General features: G+C 37.2%; 1 protein-coding gene across 6 annotated transcripts in view; it reads left to right on the top strand.

Moving 5' to 3' along the window:
* Positions 1-15,501, top strand: part of CDC42BPA (CDC42 binding protein kinase alpha) — a 180,204-nt gene that overhangs the window by 130,388 nt on the left and 34,315 nt on the right. For 3 of the 6 annotated variants that reach the window (XM_074167926.1, XM_074167924.1, XM_074167927.1), the window contains exons 18-22: positions 5,095-5,200; positions 6,456-6,604; positions 8,566-8,657; positions 11,093-11,169; positions 12,313-12,360. In XM_074167926.1, the coding sequence (XP_074024027.1) occupies positions 5,095-5,200; positions 6,456-6,604; positions 8,566-8,657; positions 11,093-11,169; positions 12,313-12,360 (472 nt within the window). The remainder of the gene's footprint in view (positions 1-5,094; positions 5,201-6,455; positions 6,605-8,565; positions 8,658-11,092; positions 11,170-12,312; positions 12,361-15,501) is intronic. The other 3 variants (XM_074167929.1, XM_074167928.1, XM_074167925.1) reach the window with 1 other exon arrangement.

The raw sequence follows: 15,501 nt of genomic DNA, 5'->3' as shown, positions 1-15,501 counted from the left end.
CCATTAAGAATGTCCCTTCTCCCATTTATGAGGGCATTTAATATTTGAATATGTGGTTTGGGTATATGATAAAGCATCTTGCACTAATTAGAGATGTCACTGGGGAGTAAAAGAGGTTTGGGATTGAGTTTTTTGAGATCAGGAACATACAAGACCATCTGAACAAAAGATACCATTTTAGTCATCCTTTAAGATAATCAAGTGTCTTAAGAAGTATGGAACTAAAAATTAAAGAATTATGTGAAAAGAAGATAAAAATAGAAGTACTGTGGATAAACATAAGGAAATAAATCAAATCTCAATTTTCATACTTCTCTTTGCTTATGTTAAATTGTTTTTCAACTACGTGAGGCCATATCTTGGCTCACATTTTTGTCTTATATTTCAATTTTCCACGTGTTACCCAGATATAACCTGATTGTGTCCATCTGCTGTCCCTAGAGCTCAGCACTGCATAGTGACACTAGGTCCTTCTCTGGGGACTTCTTGCTGTGGAACATGGGGTGCTATATGAAGTATTTAAACATCTATAATAATTATATACATTATAAAAGAAAAAAAAACCCCTAACTTTGAAGAAAACTAATCTTATTTAATCAGTCACAAGCCTATGTTTCCCTCAGAACATGTAATTTAAATCCATACCTGTCCTCCTCTTCACTATGACAAGAGAATGCCTTGGAGCTAACCAAGTTGGGTAAGGCTTATAGGCCCCCTCTTCTAAAGGAACAGCTTTTTCACATAATACTAGTTTAAAATACGTATTTTGGGTGCATACTTTCAACCTCTTAAAAATGAGTTTTGCCTGCCACCTTCTTTTTGTACCGTGATCCATGAAGGATAGGAGGCAGTAGATGGAATTAATTACTGGCTTTGCAAACAGTTTGCTCGGCTGCCTGTGGAAGTTGAAGGGATTTGTTCTAGCCCTGGTTTAAGTAACACAAGCCCAAGGAGTCCCTTACGCCCTTTGAGTGCTGCCCCACTATTCAAGTCCACGTTTTGGGTGGTTAAGATTGTTACTTTCTTTACAACTCCTTGGGCCCTTCTAAATTATTATTTCTTTCAGGTTTTATAACTTGTGAGTAATTTTAGTGGCCTGTCATGTTCCCTTTCACCTTTCCTTTCTTTCTTACTGTGCTCTCTTGCATCTTGTTTAGGGCAAATGGACAAAAGCCTTTTTATTTTTGTTGTTGTTATCCCAAGATGCCATAAATGCAGACAAAATCTTAATACAAACACTTGAATCAAAATTTCATTGCATATCCTAATGTGGTAGCAGTAGACCCTCACAGATCCTTCAGCCTTAATGGAGCTATTATATTGACGAGTTTATATTTGCCAAATCACTCATCATTCCTTGACAAGAGTAAGAAATATTGAGGCTTTTATAGTCAGCTATAAATTTTCCTAGGGGAGATGGGAAAGAGATTCATTGCATAGGAGGTTAATGCAGCCACTTTAAAAAGCGATCTTTTAAATAGCTGTGGTACAGTATTTCTGTTCTGTTGCAGAAAAGGAGGTCAATGAAAGTCTTGGTAGTGATTCCCACAGGACTTGGCAAAAATCGTAACTTATTAGTCTCTCTGGGAGGGATTCATGTAACCTAGTTCCAGAAGTCCTAAGGTAGACAAGTAAAATAAATCCCGTGACTAGTACTGTAGAATTCTCGTTTTCTCCCCGCTAATTGAAAAGGAAGCGTAGACAACTAGTTCAAATCAAGAATTCTGAATTGTTGAGTATGTTTTTGTGGAAGAGCTAAAGCCTACCTCATTTACCCATAGAGTGGATCTTAGGCTTAGATTCAGCTGCGACTGTTGTTTACCAGAAGATTCAGCTAATATTCTCCTTGTTGACTGGGTATCTTTCCAATCTACTGTACTATGGTTGATTTTATCTTAATTATCGATTCCATTAAAAAACAAACATACACACACACCCCCAAACACTTCCAAACACATCTGCATTAATTCAAGCATAAAAAAGCCCAAAAGTTGTTTGGTTTTTTTGAAATCTGGTTACTCTCAGAAGAAAGCACACACAAATTGTGGAAAAGGTTTAGCAAAAATTCTGGGTAAATTCAACTGTAAGAGACTCAAAACATCAACAATTCTGAGATATGTTGTTCAAAGTAGGAATAATCAGAAGTTAATTATCTATAAAATAGAAATTCTGGAGGGCAGGGAGAAGTTTCAGGGTTTGGGAATCACAGAATCACAGAATGATACGGGGTTGGAAGGGACCTCTGGAGATCATCTAGTCCAACCCCCCTGCCAAAGCAGGTCCACCCAGAGCAGATTTCACAGCAACGTGTCCAGGCGGGTTTTGAATATTTCCAGCGACGGAGACTCCACCACCTCTCTGGGCAGCCTGTTCCAGTGCTCTGCCACCCTCAAAGAAAAGAAGTTCCTCCTCGTGTTTAGATGGAACTTCTTATGCCTTGTGCCTATTACCTCTTGTCCTGTCACTGGGCACCACTGAAAAAAGACTGGCCCTTTCCTCTTGACACCCACCCTTTAAGTATTTATAGGCGTTGATCAGAACCCCCTTCAGTCTTCTCTTGTCCAGACTAAAAAGACCCAAGTCCCTCAGCCTTTCCTCATAAGAGAGATGCTCCAGGCCCCTAATTATCTTTATAGTCCTCTGCTTTACCCTCTCCAGCAGTTCCCTGTCCTTCTTGATCTGAGGAGCCCAGAACTGGACACAGTGCTCCAGATGCGGCCTCACCAGGGCAGAGGGACAGGGAGCCGAGTGACATGTTGAAAAGTTATAGAGAAGTAGTTTTAAAGAACAAGTTTTGTTGGAGAGGGCAGAGAAAAAAGAAAATAATTAGGTTGGAGGCTTTGAGCATAGTGATATGAAGACAGGAATTTAAAAGCATTGAGAAACTACAGGAGAAGTGGGCATCATGGCCCAGAGACTTCCTTGGAGTTTTTAAATCAGGTAAGATGTAATTGTAAAGTATCTTGGATAGAGACCCCCAGAGAGACTGAGGTCCCCACCAGCCTGACAAATAACACACTAGATCGTGGCCAATGGTTATTTGAGGTTTGTCATGATGTTGGCTCCAACTAAAAAGTAAAATTTAATTTTAGAGGAATTTGTACTATATTGTCATTTTAGGTTTTTATAGTTAATAAACTAAGCTTGTGAGGGCACTTACGTTATATATGAAAACAGAACCATTCATCTAATCTAAATTTTCAGCAGAGGAAGAAATTACTCTGGGTGGAACCTAAAGAACTTTTCTTCCCTAGGTCTTCTGCTGTGCTTGTTAGGGCTTTCTGGAGGAAGGGGGGGCAAGGAGAGGAACATTAGTAAGATTAACTTTACCATTCTTGCTTTATCTTTAAAAAAAAAAAAAAAAAGCCAACCAAACCAAAAAACCAACCCAGCAAAACAGTAACAAATCAAAAAACTGCAAAACTCTTGGGTTCACGTGTTTAATCAGTGTATCTCATTATGTAGAGAATGTTGCCATCTAGTGGATAACAAAACTGTAGCTCAGCTCTACATTGTGCTGCTTCTATTCACTTACTGAGCAGAGATTTTTGCAAAAATTGATTTTATATGTAAATTTTCATTTTTCTAGTTTTCTACGTGTTCTGTGGAACATCTCTCTGAGGTTATTGCATGTGCTGCTTTGCAGAATTTAGAGCCTTAAGGTTCTGTGCATCATAAACCAAATAACTGAAGTGTTTTCTCACCTTCTGTGAGAAAAGATCTGTACGGCATGATAATTATTGACAAAAGAAATCGAACATTTAAAGTTTTTCATCTTTAACTAGAGAAGTTAAAAAATAAGGCACCAATTCAATTTTATTTTTAATCTGACATTGTCCCTTTTTTTTCTGCAAAGATTTTATATGTCATTGAAAATAGAGAAGATCAAATGCCAGTTTCTAAATTTCTTTTTCCTTCTACATCAGGAAAATTTACTTTCTCACCTTGAGAACCTTTCACTGGTTTTATTTCTAGTTACATTCTTTTGGTTTTGCTGTGCATTTCATTATGCACCACCCGACACACACCTTTCCCAAAAGCATCTTAGGCTACTTCTCACCTATTTTTCCCTCTAAGTGGTTTATATGGGCCAAGATTATCCATACCTGGTCCTCAAAATGTGTTTCATGAAGAACGTTACGGAAAAAAAGAAGTTGGCACGCTGCTTCCATTGAGTTCTGGTATAGGTTGGGAAAAGTACTGCCTCATTAATACCAAAACTGACTCATTAATATCAAAACTCTCACTGACTTTTAATAGAGTCAGGACGTGTTTTGGTTGTGGGGTTTTTTTTTCGAGGCTCCTCCCCACCTCCTGAACTAAATTGTAGACAGGAGACAAGGAAGATAAAGCCCAAAGCATGAACAAATGCTTCCTTTTTCATGCTGGTGGGAATTTTGTGGCAAACGGTCACTATTTTTCCATTAGCTTCCTCTGGATTAAAGCAATCTTCTTTATATAAGTCTTAAACTGCCTGCCCAGAGGTCACTGTAGGTGTTTTTTTCCTTTTTCAGGTTCTCCCCCCCCCCCCCCTATTTGTTTGGGTTAGGTTATTCATAAGCTACTTAGTTTCAGTAAGGTAATTTTTTAGCAACTTTCTTTTCTATGTTAATACCTGAGGCAAAGTGAAGAAAAAACCTTCTGCTGTGATTACTCACAGAAAGTTGTTTTTCCTTTGTAACTGATGATCAAAGAATCTGAAAAACAGACGTGTCTCCTCCTTGATGTGTTTACACCCAGGAAACATGTCTTGATAGAAAGCTCGGGGGATGAGAGAGCCTCTTCTGGCTTACGCTGTTTAATAACATCAGAATTAGACTCTCCCTATTTAATTAGTATTTCTTGAAATAACATCACTGTTTGATTCTAACCACTAGTTCTCACAGTAAGTTGATACAGAAAAGTCAACCACCGGTTCCAGTATTATGTGGTTTTCTGTGGGTTTTTTTTGTTTGTTTGTTTCCTTATGCTTTCTGATTTTTGCATTCTGCTTCTTTCTCTTTCTGGTTGCTCTTTTATTTTTGAAGGGACTTCTCTCTTTTTTCTTTAGATTCTTTGTTTAAAGTACATTTTCCTTCTTATGTGATTACTTAGGGTAAGCGATGAAAAAGATGCTCGAGGTTATCTTCAAGCCTTGGCTTCCAAAATGACAGAAGAATTGGAGGCCCTGAGGAACTCCAGTTTGGGTGCAAGAGCTACAGTAAGACTCTACTTCCATATGTCAGATATATTTTTTTTGTTTGAAAAAACCCTGATTTGATAGTTTCAGCTGCAGTAATTACCTGTCTATAGAGTCTCTTAGTTGAATGTTAAACTTTCCTAGAGCTTCCCTTCTGAAAAACTGAATAGCAAATTTGTTTTTTATCAGTTAATGTCTTTATAATGTTGTTATGGTTTGAGAGAACCCATAACAATCTATTGTCGTTAGACAATTATTCTATCACCCGATGACCCCTCCGCACCTGGAAAGGGGAATCGGGGAACGCAAAAGAAACATAAGGGTTGAAACATAAATAGATTTAATAGACTAAGACTAAATAATTAACAATAATATTAAAGAACCAGTATTAATCCCGATACTGATATAAAATATACAGGAATTATACTCAGCCAATTATATCAGCAGGAAGCTGTGCACTCCCAGCAGTGGATAGCAAATATCGGACGCTGCGAGCGCAATGGCTTCAGGAGGAAGGGAAGGCCTCAGGGTTCCGGAACCGGGGCAAGGAGTTGTCTGGACCCACCACCATCAGGGAGAGAGCGAGCTACGCAGCAAACTTTTCTAATTTATATTGAATGTGACGTTCCTGGTATGAAATAATCCTGTTGGCCAGCCTGGATCAAATGCCCAGGCCTTGCTCCTCCTCGTCCCTGCCCCTGGAAAGGCTCGAAAACACCGAGACCTTGAATCCCACGGAGCCTGGCTGGCTATAAAGTAAATATTTTCACAAATTCAGACACTAGAGTCTTCTAAAAGTGCAATTTTCCCCAGCATTAGAAGAAAAGTTAGTCCTGTGTCTCTCAACCCAGGACAAATGTGATTTTAGCTATTATATTGTTCACGTAGCTACTTTATAATTATATATTAATTTGTTGAAGGAAATCTATACTTGGGGTCATAAGCCTTAAAATCTTTCACTTGTGAAATGTGAATGTCCTTCATAGCTGTCATTTGAATCGAGGCACATCAAAACTAGAATTCACAAAATCTCTTTACTTTTGAGGTCATGACAGCGTAAGATGTTCATCTTGCTTATTTAGTACTTGAGTTTAAAAATAATACTACTAATGACAATACACTTAATTTTTAAATTTTAGATTACTTCAGGATTAATGAACTCTTATGTTAGAAACATAATAGACTGAGAAATGTAATTGTTGAAGTCAGTTACATTCCTCATTTTCTGCTTTTTTTGTTGTCTTACTCTTTCTCCCTTTTTTTCATTCTTTACTAGGACATGCCCTGGAAGATGCGCCGCTTTGCAAAACTGGATATGTCTGCCAGGTTGGAACTACAGTCTGCTCTCGATGCCGAAATCCGAGCCAAACAGGCTATTCAGGATGAGTTGAATAAAGTCAAAGCTTCCTGTATCTCTACAGAATGGTAAGACTGAACTGTTCTGATGGAAATTTACTTTGATACTTCCCAGGGAGTGTCACGAAATCATGATTTTCACTATCTTGTCTGTCAAAATTTGATAATGAATGATTGCCAGTTTCTTATATCCAAATGTGAAAAAAAGACCATCTCTCTCTTCATTGTGTAAGCAGCTGAACACTTACTGGGAAAATTTGAAATCTTGGAAGACTTTCAGAGGGGATACTTTCTTTTTAATAATATAATCTCTCCTAGTTGTGATAACAAGCTCAAATGCAAGCAGGGTTTGGTTTTGTATCTTAGAACATACTCTTCCCCATTCTTTTGATAGCTGCGTTGGGTTAGCTGATGAAAGTCAATTATTGCAGGCTGATTTGAAGAGTAATAGGATGTCCTTATATTTTATGGATTTTTTTATGCCTTCCTCAGTCCTCTCTCCCCGCTCCACTCCCCGCCTCTCCTTAAAGTACAGAATTTATTCTGAGTTGGGTGAATGCCTGAGGCAGGGGATTAGTAGGAAGACACTCTATTTCTAGGTCTCCAACTTCAATCTGCCCAGAACTATGGAGATCTCTCAGAGCCCAGCTTTAGTGGCACGTGACTTCTCCATAGCACTCACCAGTGAAACTGGTGCCTTATTTCCTTTGTTAGTTTGGACAGAGAAATCAAAGACAACACATGAGCTTTTCTATACCTACAAGAGAATCTTTCAAATTAGAGTTTGAGGCACGTTTAAGAATAAGCTTGCACTTGCGAACCACTTCAAGTCAGTTCTGCTAAAAAAGAAAGATTTTAATTTCTTCAGCTGTGGTTCTCATTCCTCTTACAAGTTGTTAACTCTGTTAAGCAAAGAGATTTTAGTAGATAAAATGCAAAAATATGATCAAATACAAAATACATATTGTTTGCATAGTTCCTGTGATATGTCACAATTTGACTTAGACTGGCAAACATGGCAAATTTGCCATGAGAGGAGAATTGGTACTGGACTATGATATGACAGTAGTTACATTTTCAAATGAGGAATCCCACTGGGCTGGAGATGCGGAGTTAGTCCTTTGGGTTGATGTAGGCTCAAGTAGGAACTCAGCTAAAGTAGGACTTCTGAGCTTCATCTTAGCACGCCCCTTCTGTTCCTTTTACCGCTTTCTCTACAAAAATGATTTTCATAGCATCAATTCTCTCATCTTCCAGTGTCTAAGCCCATAGATATACATGGACAAGGCATGGAAATGACTTCTAGGAGAGAAGGGGATGGATGTGATGTAAGGATTTCAAACACAGGCGAAATGAGTAATTTCAGTCATATTTGAGGACCACTGACTTGTTCTGCAGCTTTGGGAAAGCAGTTGGACAGCGCTGAGATTCAAATATGTTACCTGTGAAGAGGGAATTCCTCACCCACCTTACTTGGGTGTTTTCCAAGCCAGATACCACGATGATGGGCAGCACTGTAGATCCTCTAAGAGCAGGACAACGGGCTTTGATAGACAAGGATGAGAAGTGTGATGGAAATGCACAGCAGTGTTACCTAACAGCTGTGATCAGAAAGCACCGAAACAACTAACTGTAGAGTAACTGAGAGGAAAAATAGTTCAATATAATCTGTGAGCATCACAGGTGCTGTAAATTAACAAATAAAACCTCAATTTTTAAGCATAAAAATACATGTGGTCCTTTTTTCTCATCCACAGGATACAGGCTCACACATTTACTCATAAATTAGAAACATGAGCCTATTTAATGGGTAAACAGGGGCAATTAATTGCTTGTTCTGTTTGTTTTTTTTAAAGATACCATACTAAACAGGTCCTAATGCATTTCTGAATTTGTTCTCACATTTGATGACATCATGAAACATGCTGGGCACTACTTTTTAAAGCACATGCAAAGATGGACAAAGAAAAATTACTTGTATCTTGGGTTCTCAATATTTACACAAGTTTTTTGTTTGTATTCTTTTGAAGTAAATTGCAAGAATCTGAGAAGAAGAACATGGAACTGTTGACTGATATTGAAAGGCTGAAAAAGGAGACGGAAGAGCTTAGATCTGAAAAGGGTATGGCAACTGATATCCCAGTAAATAACATGTTTCATGTTGGTGGGTACATCTTAACAAATATGCCACCAACAGACTCTGGCATATAAAATGTGAGCACGATAATTGTGTGTTAAGGTGTACCCACGGCAGTTGTGTTTGCACTTCTAATCCGTACTTGTAATCCGTTTCAGTTCTGTTGATATGCTTTGAACCAATAAGGGTTTTCTTGAGTTGGAACTGCATTATTTTTATTTGGCTTGTGGATAGTGATTTACTGCCAGAAAGCTTAGAAGTATAGGTATATTTATAATTTTTTTCCCCCTTTTATGATGGGTGAACATATTTAGGCTTCTATACTGTCATAGCGTTCCTCTCTGAATGGTTTGGGCCTGTCTACACAGAGAGTAAACAACTGCAGAGGCATTTGTAGCATTCATTTGTTTCTGGGATGACTTTGTTAATTGGCTTTGTAATGATGTAGTGATCAGTATGGTGATGTTTGGTTTTTGCTGTAGTATAAAGAGTACGTTCTGGGATTTCTAATGCATCTGCCTAACAGCATTTAGCATTGTTGCTGGGAGAAGAGACTTTTTGGTAAATTTGAAATGAAAAAAAATTTCATTAAGAGATGATTAATGATTTGGCTGATTCTTTGCAGTTCCCGTAGTAGCTCTAATATCTGTATCTTATGAGTCACATGGGAAGAAGTGATTTATTTTTTTTCAGGCCAAATAGAATTACCTAATTTTCTGTAGGGAACTGTTTGAACTCGAGTTTCAGAACCCTGGCAACAATTGCTGCGTAGGGATGTCAAATATTGTTTGGCCTTTGCAACTTAACAGCATGTCCATCAGTAACATACAGTAGTTAATGCTCATCTCCTATCTATAGGCCTCCACATGCTGGTGGAGTGGTAAAATTAATACAAACCTACACAGAACATTAAAAAATAACCAATTAGCGCATAAGACTTAGGGAATTGATACTTGTTTGTCTTGATGCTTAACCCTGATACCAAGATTATGCTTCTTCAAAGTGCTTGGAGAGGAAGTCGCGATAGCTTCTCCCTGGAGACAGTAATGCTGTGTCACCCTTAGCTTTCAGCTATAGATTCTTGAACTGTCTTAAATATTATCCATGGTTACTTGACTTCTGAAACCTTCTTTTGTGTTAAACAATCTGTTAGGACTTTATAATTAATATTTGATCCTGTATTTTTTCCAGTGTTTAGAACCTTACTTTTTTTGTGAAAATAGAGATAACCATTTACTCTCTTCTTTAAAAAAAAAAAAAGAAAAGAAAGTGTACCATTCGAGGAAAAGTTAGTTATTAAGGCTTTTGCCAGAAGTAAATTAGTAAGATTCTACTGTAACTATTCAAATATTTTGATAGAAATACACCTTAATCCCAAATCCTCATAATTTTTGGATTTGGTTTTCTCTTATGAGAAGAAATACATTGATGTTCAAATCATGACCTGTATAGAGGATTCAAATATAGTCAACATACAGTGTTAGAGTAACTTCCTCTGTGTGGAAATTGATTTCTAGGAAGGGAGTTCTTAGATAAGCACTTGAGTCCTTTGCTCTTTATAAATGTATTCCAGAAACTTAGAAGGGTGGGGAAAAAGATTACTAAAAATGATTCTGTAAAGTAGCAGGTAATTTGATGATTGTTTTCAGTATTTTACTGGGGTTTCAGTGTATTTATATTTTAAAGAGAGGGTTCTTTCTAACTTCTTTGTTCACTGTGGGTTGTATTTAGAGCAAGACACTGATGTTTTTTAAGAGAAATAAGTGACCTTTGATAGCACGCATCTTTGAAGATGCACACAATCCTGCAGGCTCTGGTCATAATATGTATATGTATATATAATGTATTTATAGTGTTCAGGAAGCTAGAGTTTGTACACATCTGTGATTTATAAACACCCACACAGCAACCCAAAGAAAAGAAGAAAAAAATAGTAAGTCAGTGGAAGCAAGTTAAAATAACAGTCAAGATGTTATTTTATGTCAAGCCTCCCTGGCTCCAGAGGATGCTCCTGCTCTGCTTTCTGGCTGAAAACCCACAGAGGGATCTGCAGCTTCACCCAGGATGGTGTTACTCTTAGACATTGAAAAGCGAGAGATGGCAGCCAGGCACAGAGCATGGGTCAGAGAACTCGTATTATTTGTTGTGTTCCTCAAACACCCTGTTCTGTGTGATTTTGTGGAAGCCTCGCTCTTTGCTAAAGCTGGCTTGTCACGGCAGGCATTGAATTGGACATAAGCACATTAAAAACATCTATTAAAAAAACCTCCTTTTACTCTGGAAAACAGACCAAATGTGACAACTCGTTTCAAAAAAGTAGGTGGTTCAGGTGGATACTCAAACCCCGATTCAGCAAGGCAAAGGTCCTCCATTAAAAAGTCTTTTTTCTGTAGCTTAAAAAACCTGCTGCTGTTTTCTAGGTGTAAAGCACCAAGACTCACAGAATTCTTTCTTGGCATTTTTGAATGCGCCTACCTCTGCTCTGGATCAATTTGAAGTAAGTGCACAGCTATTCTAACTCTTTGTTAGTCACTGGAACCGCTGCTGTCACGTGTCATGTATTGCTGAGAGTTTGCTACTGTATTGTAATCATATTGCCCCATTTATATTTGTGTATAATAATACGTGAAAATGGTTTGTGATTTACAGTGCCGGCTATCTTCTCTTGAACACTAGTGATCATAGTGAATTCTCTCTTAAACCTTCAGTGCAGAAATTTTCCTGATTTTGTAGCAAACATGAAAAGCATAGTTGGTCAAACGTCCTTTCTTTGTCTTCGAAAAAATACTAAGTAATGCGGGTACTGGTTTGGTAAAAATGAGAGAAAATACATAAATAGTCTTTGAAATGAAGTTATAGATACTATATATTTATTAGGTTGTCTTCATCTTCTGTTTATTTTACACAGATCTGTAAAACCCAGATAACTACTATTCATCTCTTCCCCACAGATTCTAGATACTTATAAAAGAAATCTGTTGAATTCCTTTGTCACTTTTAGACAAAAGACCAGTTTAGGTAGAAAACCTGGAAGAAAAAAATTGAAATGATGTTATACATTTCATATCTTCTTTTTTTAATCAACAGTAAGCAATGTATTATTTTTCTTTTTAAAAGAGCAGCTGGGGTGAAATACTGGTCAAACTGAATTCAGAGGGGACAAGGCACCACCTTTACAGTTATACATTGGTCTAAAATTTGCACCTGTTTTTTCCTGATGAGTGTACAAGGTCATCACATTTAGCTATGAAAGAGTACAATCCCTGATGTCATTGATGTTCCAAAATTTACTTTCTTTTCATTGTGTGTTCATAAATTCATTGTTCTTCTTGGAGTCCTCACAATTAACGCCATTTTTTAAATTTGCTTTTTAATTATTTATCTTATAACTTACTTTCAATATAAAAATCCTGTTGGAGTGTAGGAATATTATTTTACTGAGTGAATGCTGGAAAAGGATTGGGTTTTAATCAGGTAGTTTATTGATTAATTGTCTGTGAAAGGCAATTAATGAAAACTTACTGGCACTAGTTATTTACAGTTCTTTATTTTTGCACTTTTATTTATACTGAACAGTTTTCTTCATCCATCTCTCTCTCTCTCTCTCTCTTTTTTTTTACTGCTGTTTTCATTAAAATAGGATTCCTTTTCCTCCTCTTCATCCTCATTGATTGATTTTATGGATGACGTAAGTCTTCGACTTTCAAACCAGTAAATCCCTCAATACCAGAGCTCAGTTGATTAATTTGGAATATTCAAACATTAATGCAGTCAACTTAAAAAAATCTAAAGTGCAGTGGAGAACAGAATATTTCTATAATAGCATACTTATGCCTATTTATATAGATAGATGTTCAGTTTTAAAGTAAATGTTTTTCTTTAGGTGCAGGTGAGGAATTCTTAATTGCAAACAATCTTCCTAATGGGGAGAAGCTGCTTTTGGGCCTTATCTACAGATATGGCCAGTAGAAAATGGTTCCAAAATCACTGGCACGTTTTTATTTCATTTAATTCTGTTGCTTCATATTATTATTTTATCATTGGTTGTTCAGAAAGTTTTCTGATCACTTCAGTGAAAATGTTTTCCTTGTGTACAGTTTATTTCTGTTCACTCAAATAAAACAATGACTCTTTTTTACCCTAATTACTGAAAAGTAATTTTCACTCTAACTGAAGTAACTTACTTCTTTTTATTGCCATTTGAGATGATAGTTTTTAATAAGGACAGTGTTTAAATATTTAGCCTAGTTCACTGCATTCTAAGGGAATTGAATTAAAAGATGAAAATTGACTGCATTATATTTCTTTCAGACTGAAGTAGTATGCACATAAAAATAAGTCATAATAAGCTTTTTTTAATCAAAGTATATACTGTGCATCCATGGTAGAGAACTATTCATTACAACTCTGTGGGTATGTTGTGTGCGTACGTCTGTGTGTGCCTGTATATATGTGTCTACACACACATACATATTTATAGATATGTATTTAAAATAATTCTATTTGCATTAAAAGGTGATGTAATTAATTTTATTCTAGAAATGTCTGCTGGGAAGGATGTAACAAAGAGGGGATGGTACATGGGCCTGGTCTACTGATTGCATTTCATTTCACAAGCTCTAAAAGAATCTTTTCTTCTAGATGCTTTTTTTTTTTTTTCTGTAAATCAAGTGTTTACATTAGCCAAAATGTGAAGGTACGTTTGTGGTACCATAGTAGAAGGTATTTGTCTGCGCTTTTGTACAGCAGAAAGCTGTACAGCATATAGAAAACCCTGTCTTGCTGATATTGTTGGAATTTTCTTACCCCCAAAAAATGAGAGTACAGTTTCCTGTCATGTTAATTCCACAATGAATGAATAATATTTATATTCTTTACCTGGATTAAAGAAGTGTTCACTATGTTGCCTGAGTATTAGGAACATTTAGTTTGTATCAGTAGGTTCTTTCATAGAAAGTTACCTTTAAAAATATCTCGTACTCTCTCCTAAAAGCTGTTAAAAGAGAAATAAAGTTCATATGTGGTGGAGTAGATGATAATGTTCTATTTTGCAAGGGAAACCTCAGGACAAGAAAATTTCCCTGGTTGCTATCTAGTTAGTTTTGAAGGACATCAGTACTTTATTTTGTATTTAGTGTTGGTTGGGGGGTTTTTTTGTTTGGTTTTTTGCTTTTTAAAGAAGGCGGCATGTTGTTTTCACAAGCATTTTGGCAAAATCATATATTTTTTGGTCTATGCAAGTGACTAATGTTCTGTTGGTGGCCATCCTTAAAGACATTCTTCTTGATTGTTCCGCCCAGATCAAATATTTTCACATACCCATCTTTGGTGTATATTGTTGCATGTGAATGACTTAATACACACAGAATCAAACTTCCCTTGTTCCATCTTCAGCTTGAGTCCAGCAGGAGCAGTTTTTATCTCAGTTGCCCTGGGCAAGAGTACATTTCTGGCCTGGGCTGGCCAGGGGCTAATGTGTCTCACAACGTGGCAGATTTCTTTCTCATTTGGCAAAACTGCAAAAGAAGAGAGTTGACAGTTCACAGACAGAAAGAGCACTCTGCAGACATATACAAGACTTGTCAAGTTACCTGTCTTTATTAGAAAAAGAAGTAACACTGATGTCTGCATGAGTAGGTGACAGGCGGTGTCATTAAAGTTGTGCTTAAAGTCAGTTCTGTATCTTTCATTTATTGGGCAAATACTGGATTCATTCATAGTGAAATTCATAACGTATAGCCTCTTAATTATCGAAATGAATGGTTACTTGTGTTTTATCTCATTGAGTTCTTCAATATCAATGTATTAGGCAGACTTAAATCAAAATAAGGATATTAAAAAAAAACCTCCCTGCTGAATGTGACCTCCGTTCCCTTTCCCGCCTCTTTTTGGCCCTAATTACCTTGAAGGGCAGTGTTTCTTGCAGCATTTCAAGAAGAATTAACCTGTGCTCAGTCATACCTGAGAAGCGTGTGGGTTCTTTTTATTTTAAGACCATGGAAGAATTAGAAGTCCTCAGGTCAGACTCATGCAGTGCTGCAGTATCGCATGGATTTCAGTCTCCATAATCAAGAACCCAAAGTAAATATTAATATTACCAGTAAATACAAATATTACCAGTGGCCCATAGTGTTTCTGCAGATTCTGTGCTTCATTATAGAATGACAGTGTAAAATTTTATACAGTTGCAGTTAGCACTCTTTGCAAGATCTCTGAAGTCTGTTTAACATACAGAAGTGTAAGCAGCACCGAGTCTGGCCCACTGATCACGTTTGGAGTTTAGTAGGGTGGGTATGTCTTGCGTGTACGTCATCCCAATAACGGCATTGTTTATAGTTCTCTGTGTATGACTGGAGTTAATTTTGTTTCAATGAGGAAAATGGTAGCTTTGCAGTTTCTGCTGGAGAGAAGTAAAAATAAATGTCCGGCTGCCTCTGTGGCCTAGAGACATTGAGAAAAAAAGTAGTAACTCACTATTTAGATGGTTCCAGCTATCCCTCCTCAAATTGGATGAAAGATACTTGGTCAGGTTGGCAGAACTGGTACCTAAATCCTCCTATCAGCAAAAGCTTAAATGTTCAGAAACAATCCCTGTGTCTCCTCTGCAGACAGGAGGGGGCAAAGGGGAGCAGGAATAGGTTTTGCTGGGGAGGGAAATCACCCCCAGTGATTAATAGACTCATTTCTAAATCTTTGCCGCTGTTTCTCCTGTGTGTTGCAGGCTGTCTCTCAGTAACCTCGTCTAGGTGTTAAGTCTCCTGTGTTCACTAGAAGTGTCTGATAGTCAAAGTGTTGGGTTTTGGTTTCTTGCCAGGTGGATCTTTGTGTA

The sequence above is a fragment of the Numenius arquata genome, chromosome 2 (assembly GCF_964106895.1).
Source record: "Numenius arquata chromosome 2, bNumArq3.hap1.1, whole genome shotgun sequence".
NCBI lineage: Eukaryota > Metazoa > Chordata > Aves > Charadriiformes > Scolopacidae > Numenius > Numenius arquata.
The sequence above is the reverse complement of the archived record's forward strand: the minus strand, read 5'-3'. Positions and strand labels throughout refer to the sequence as shown.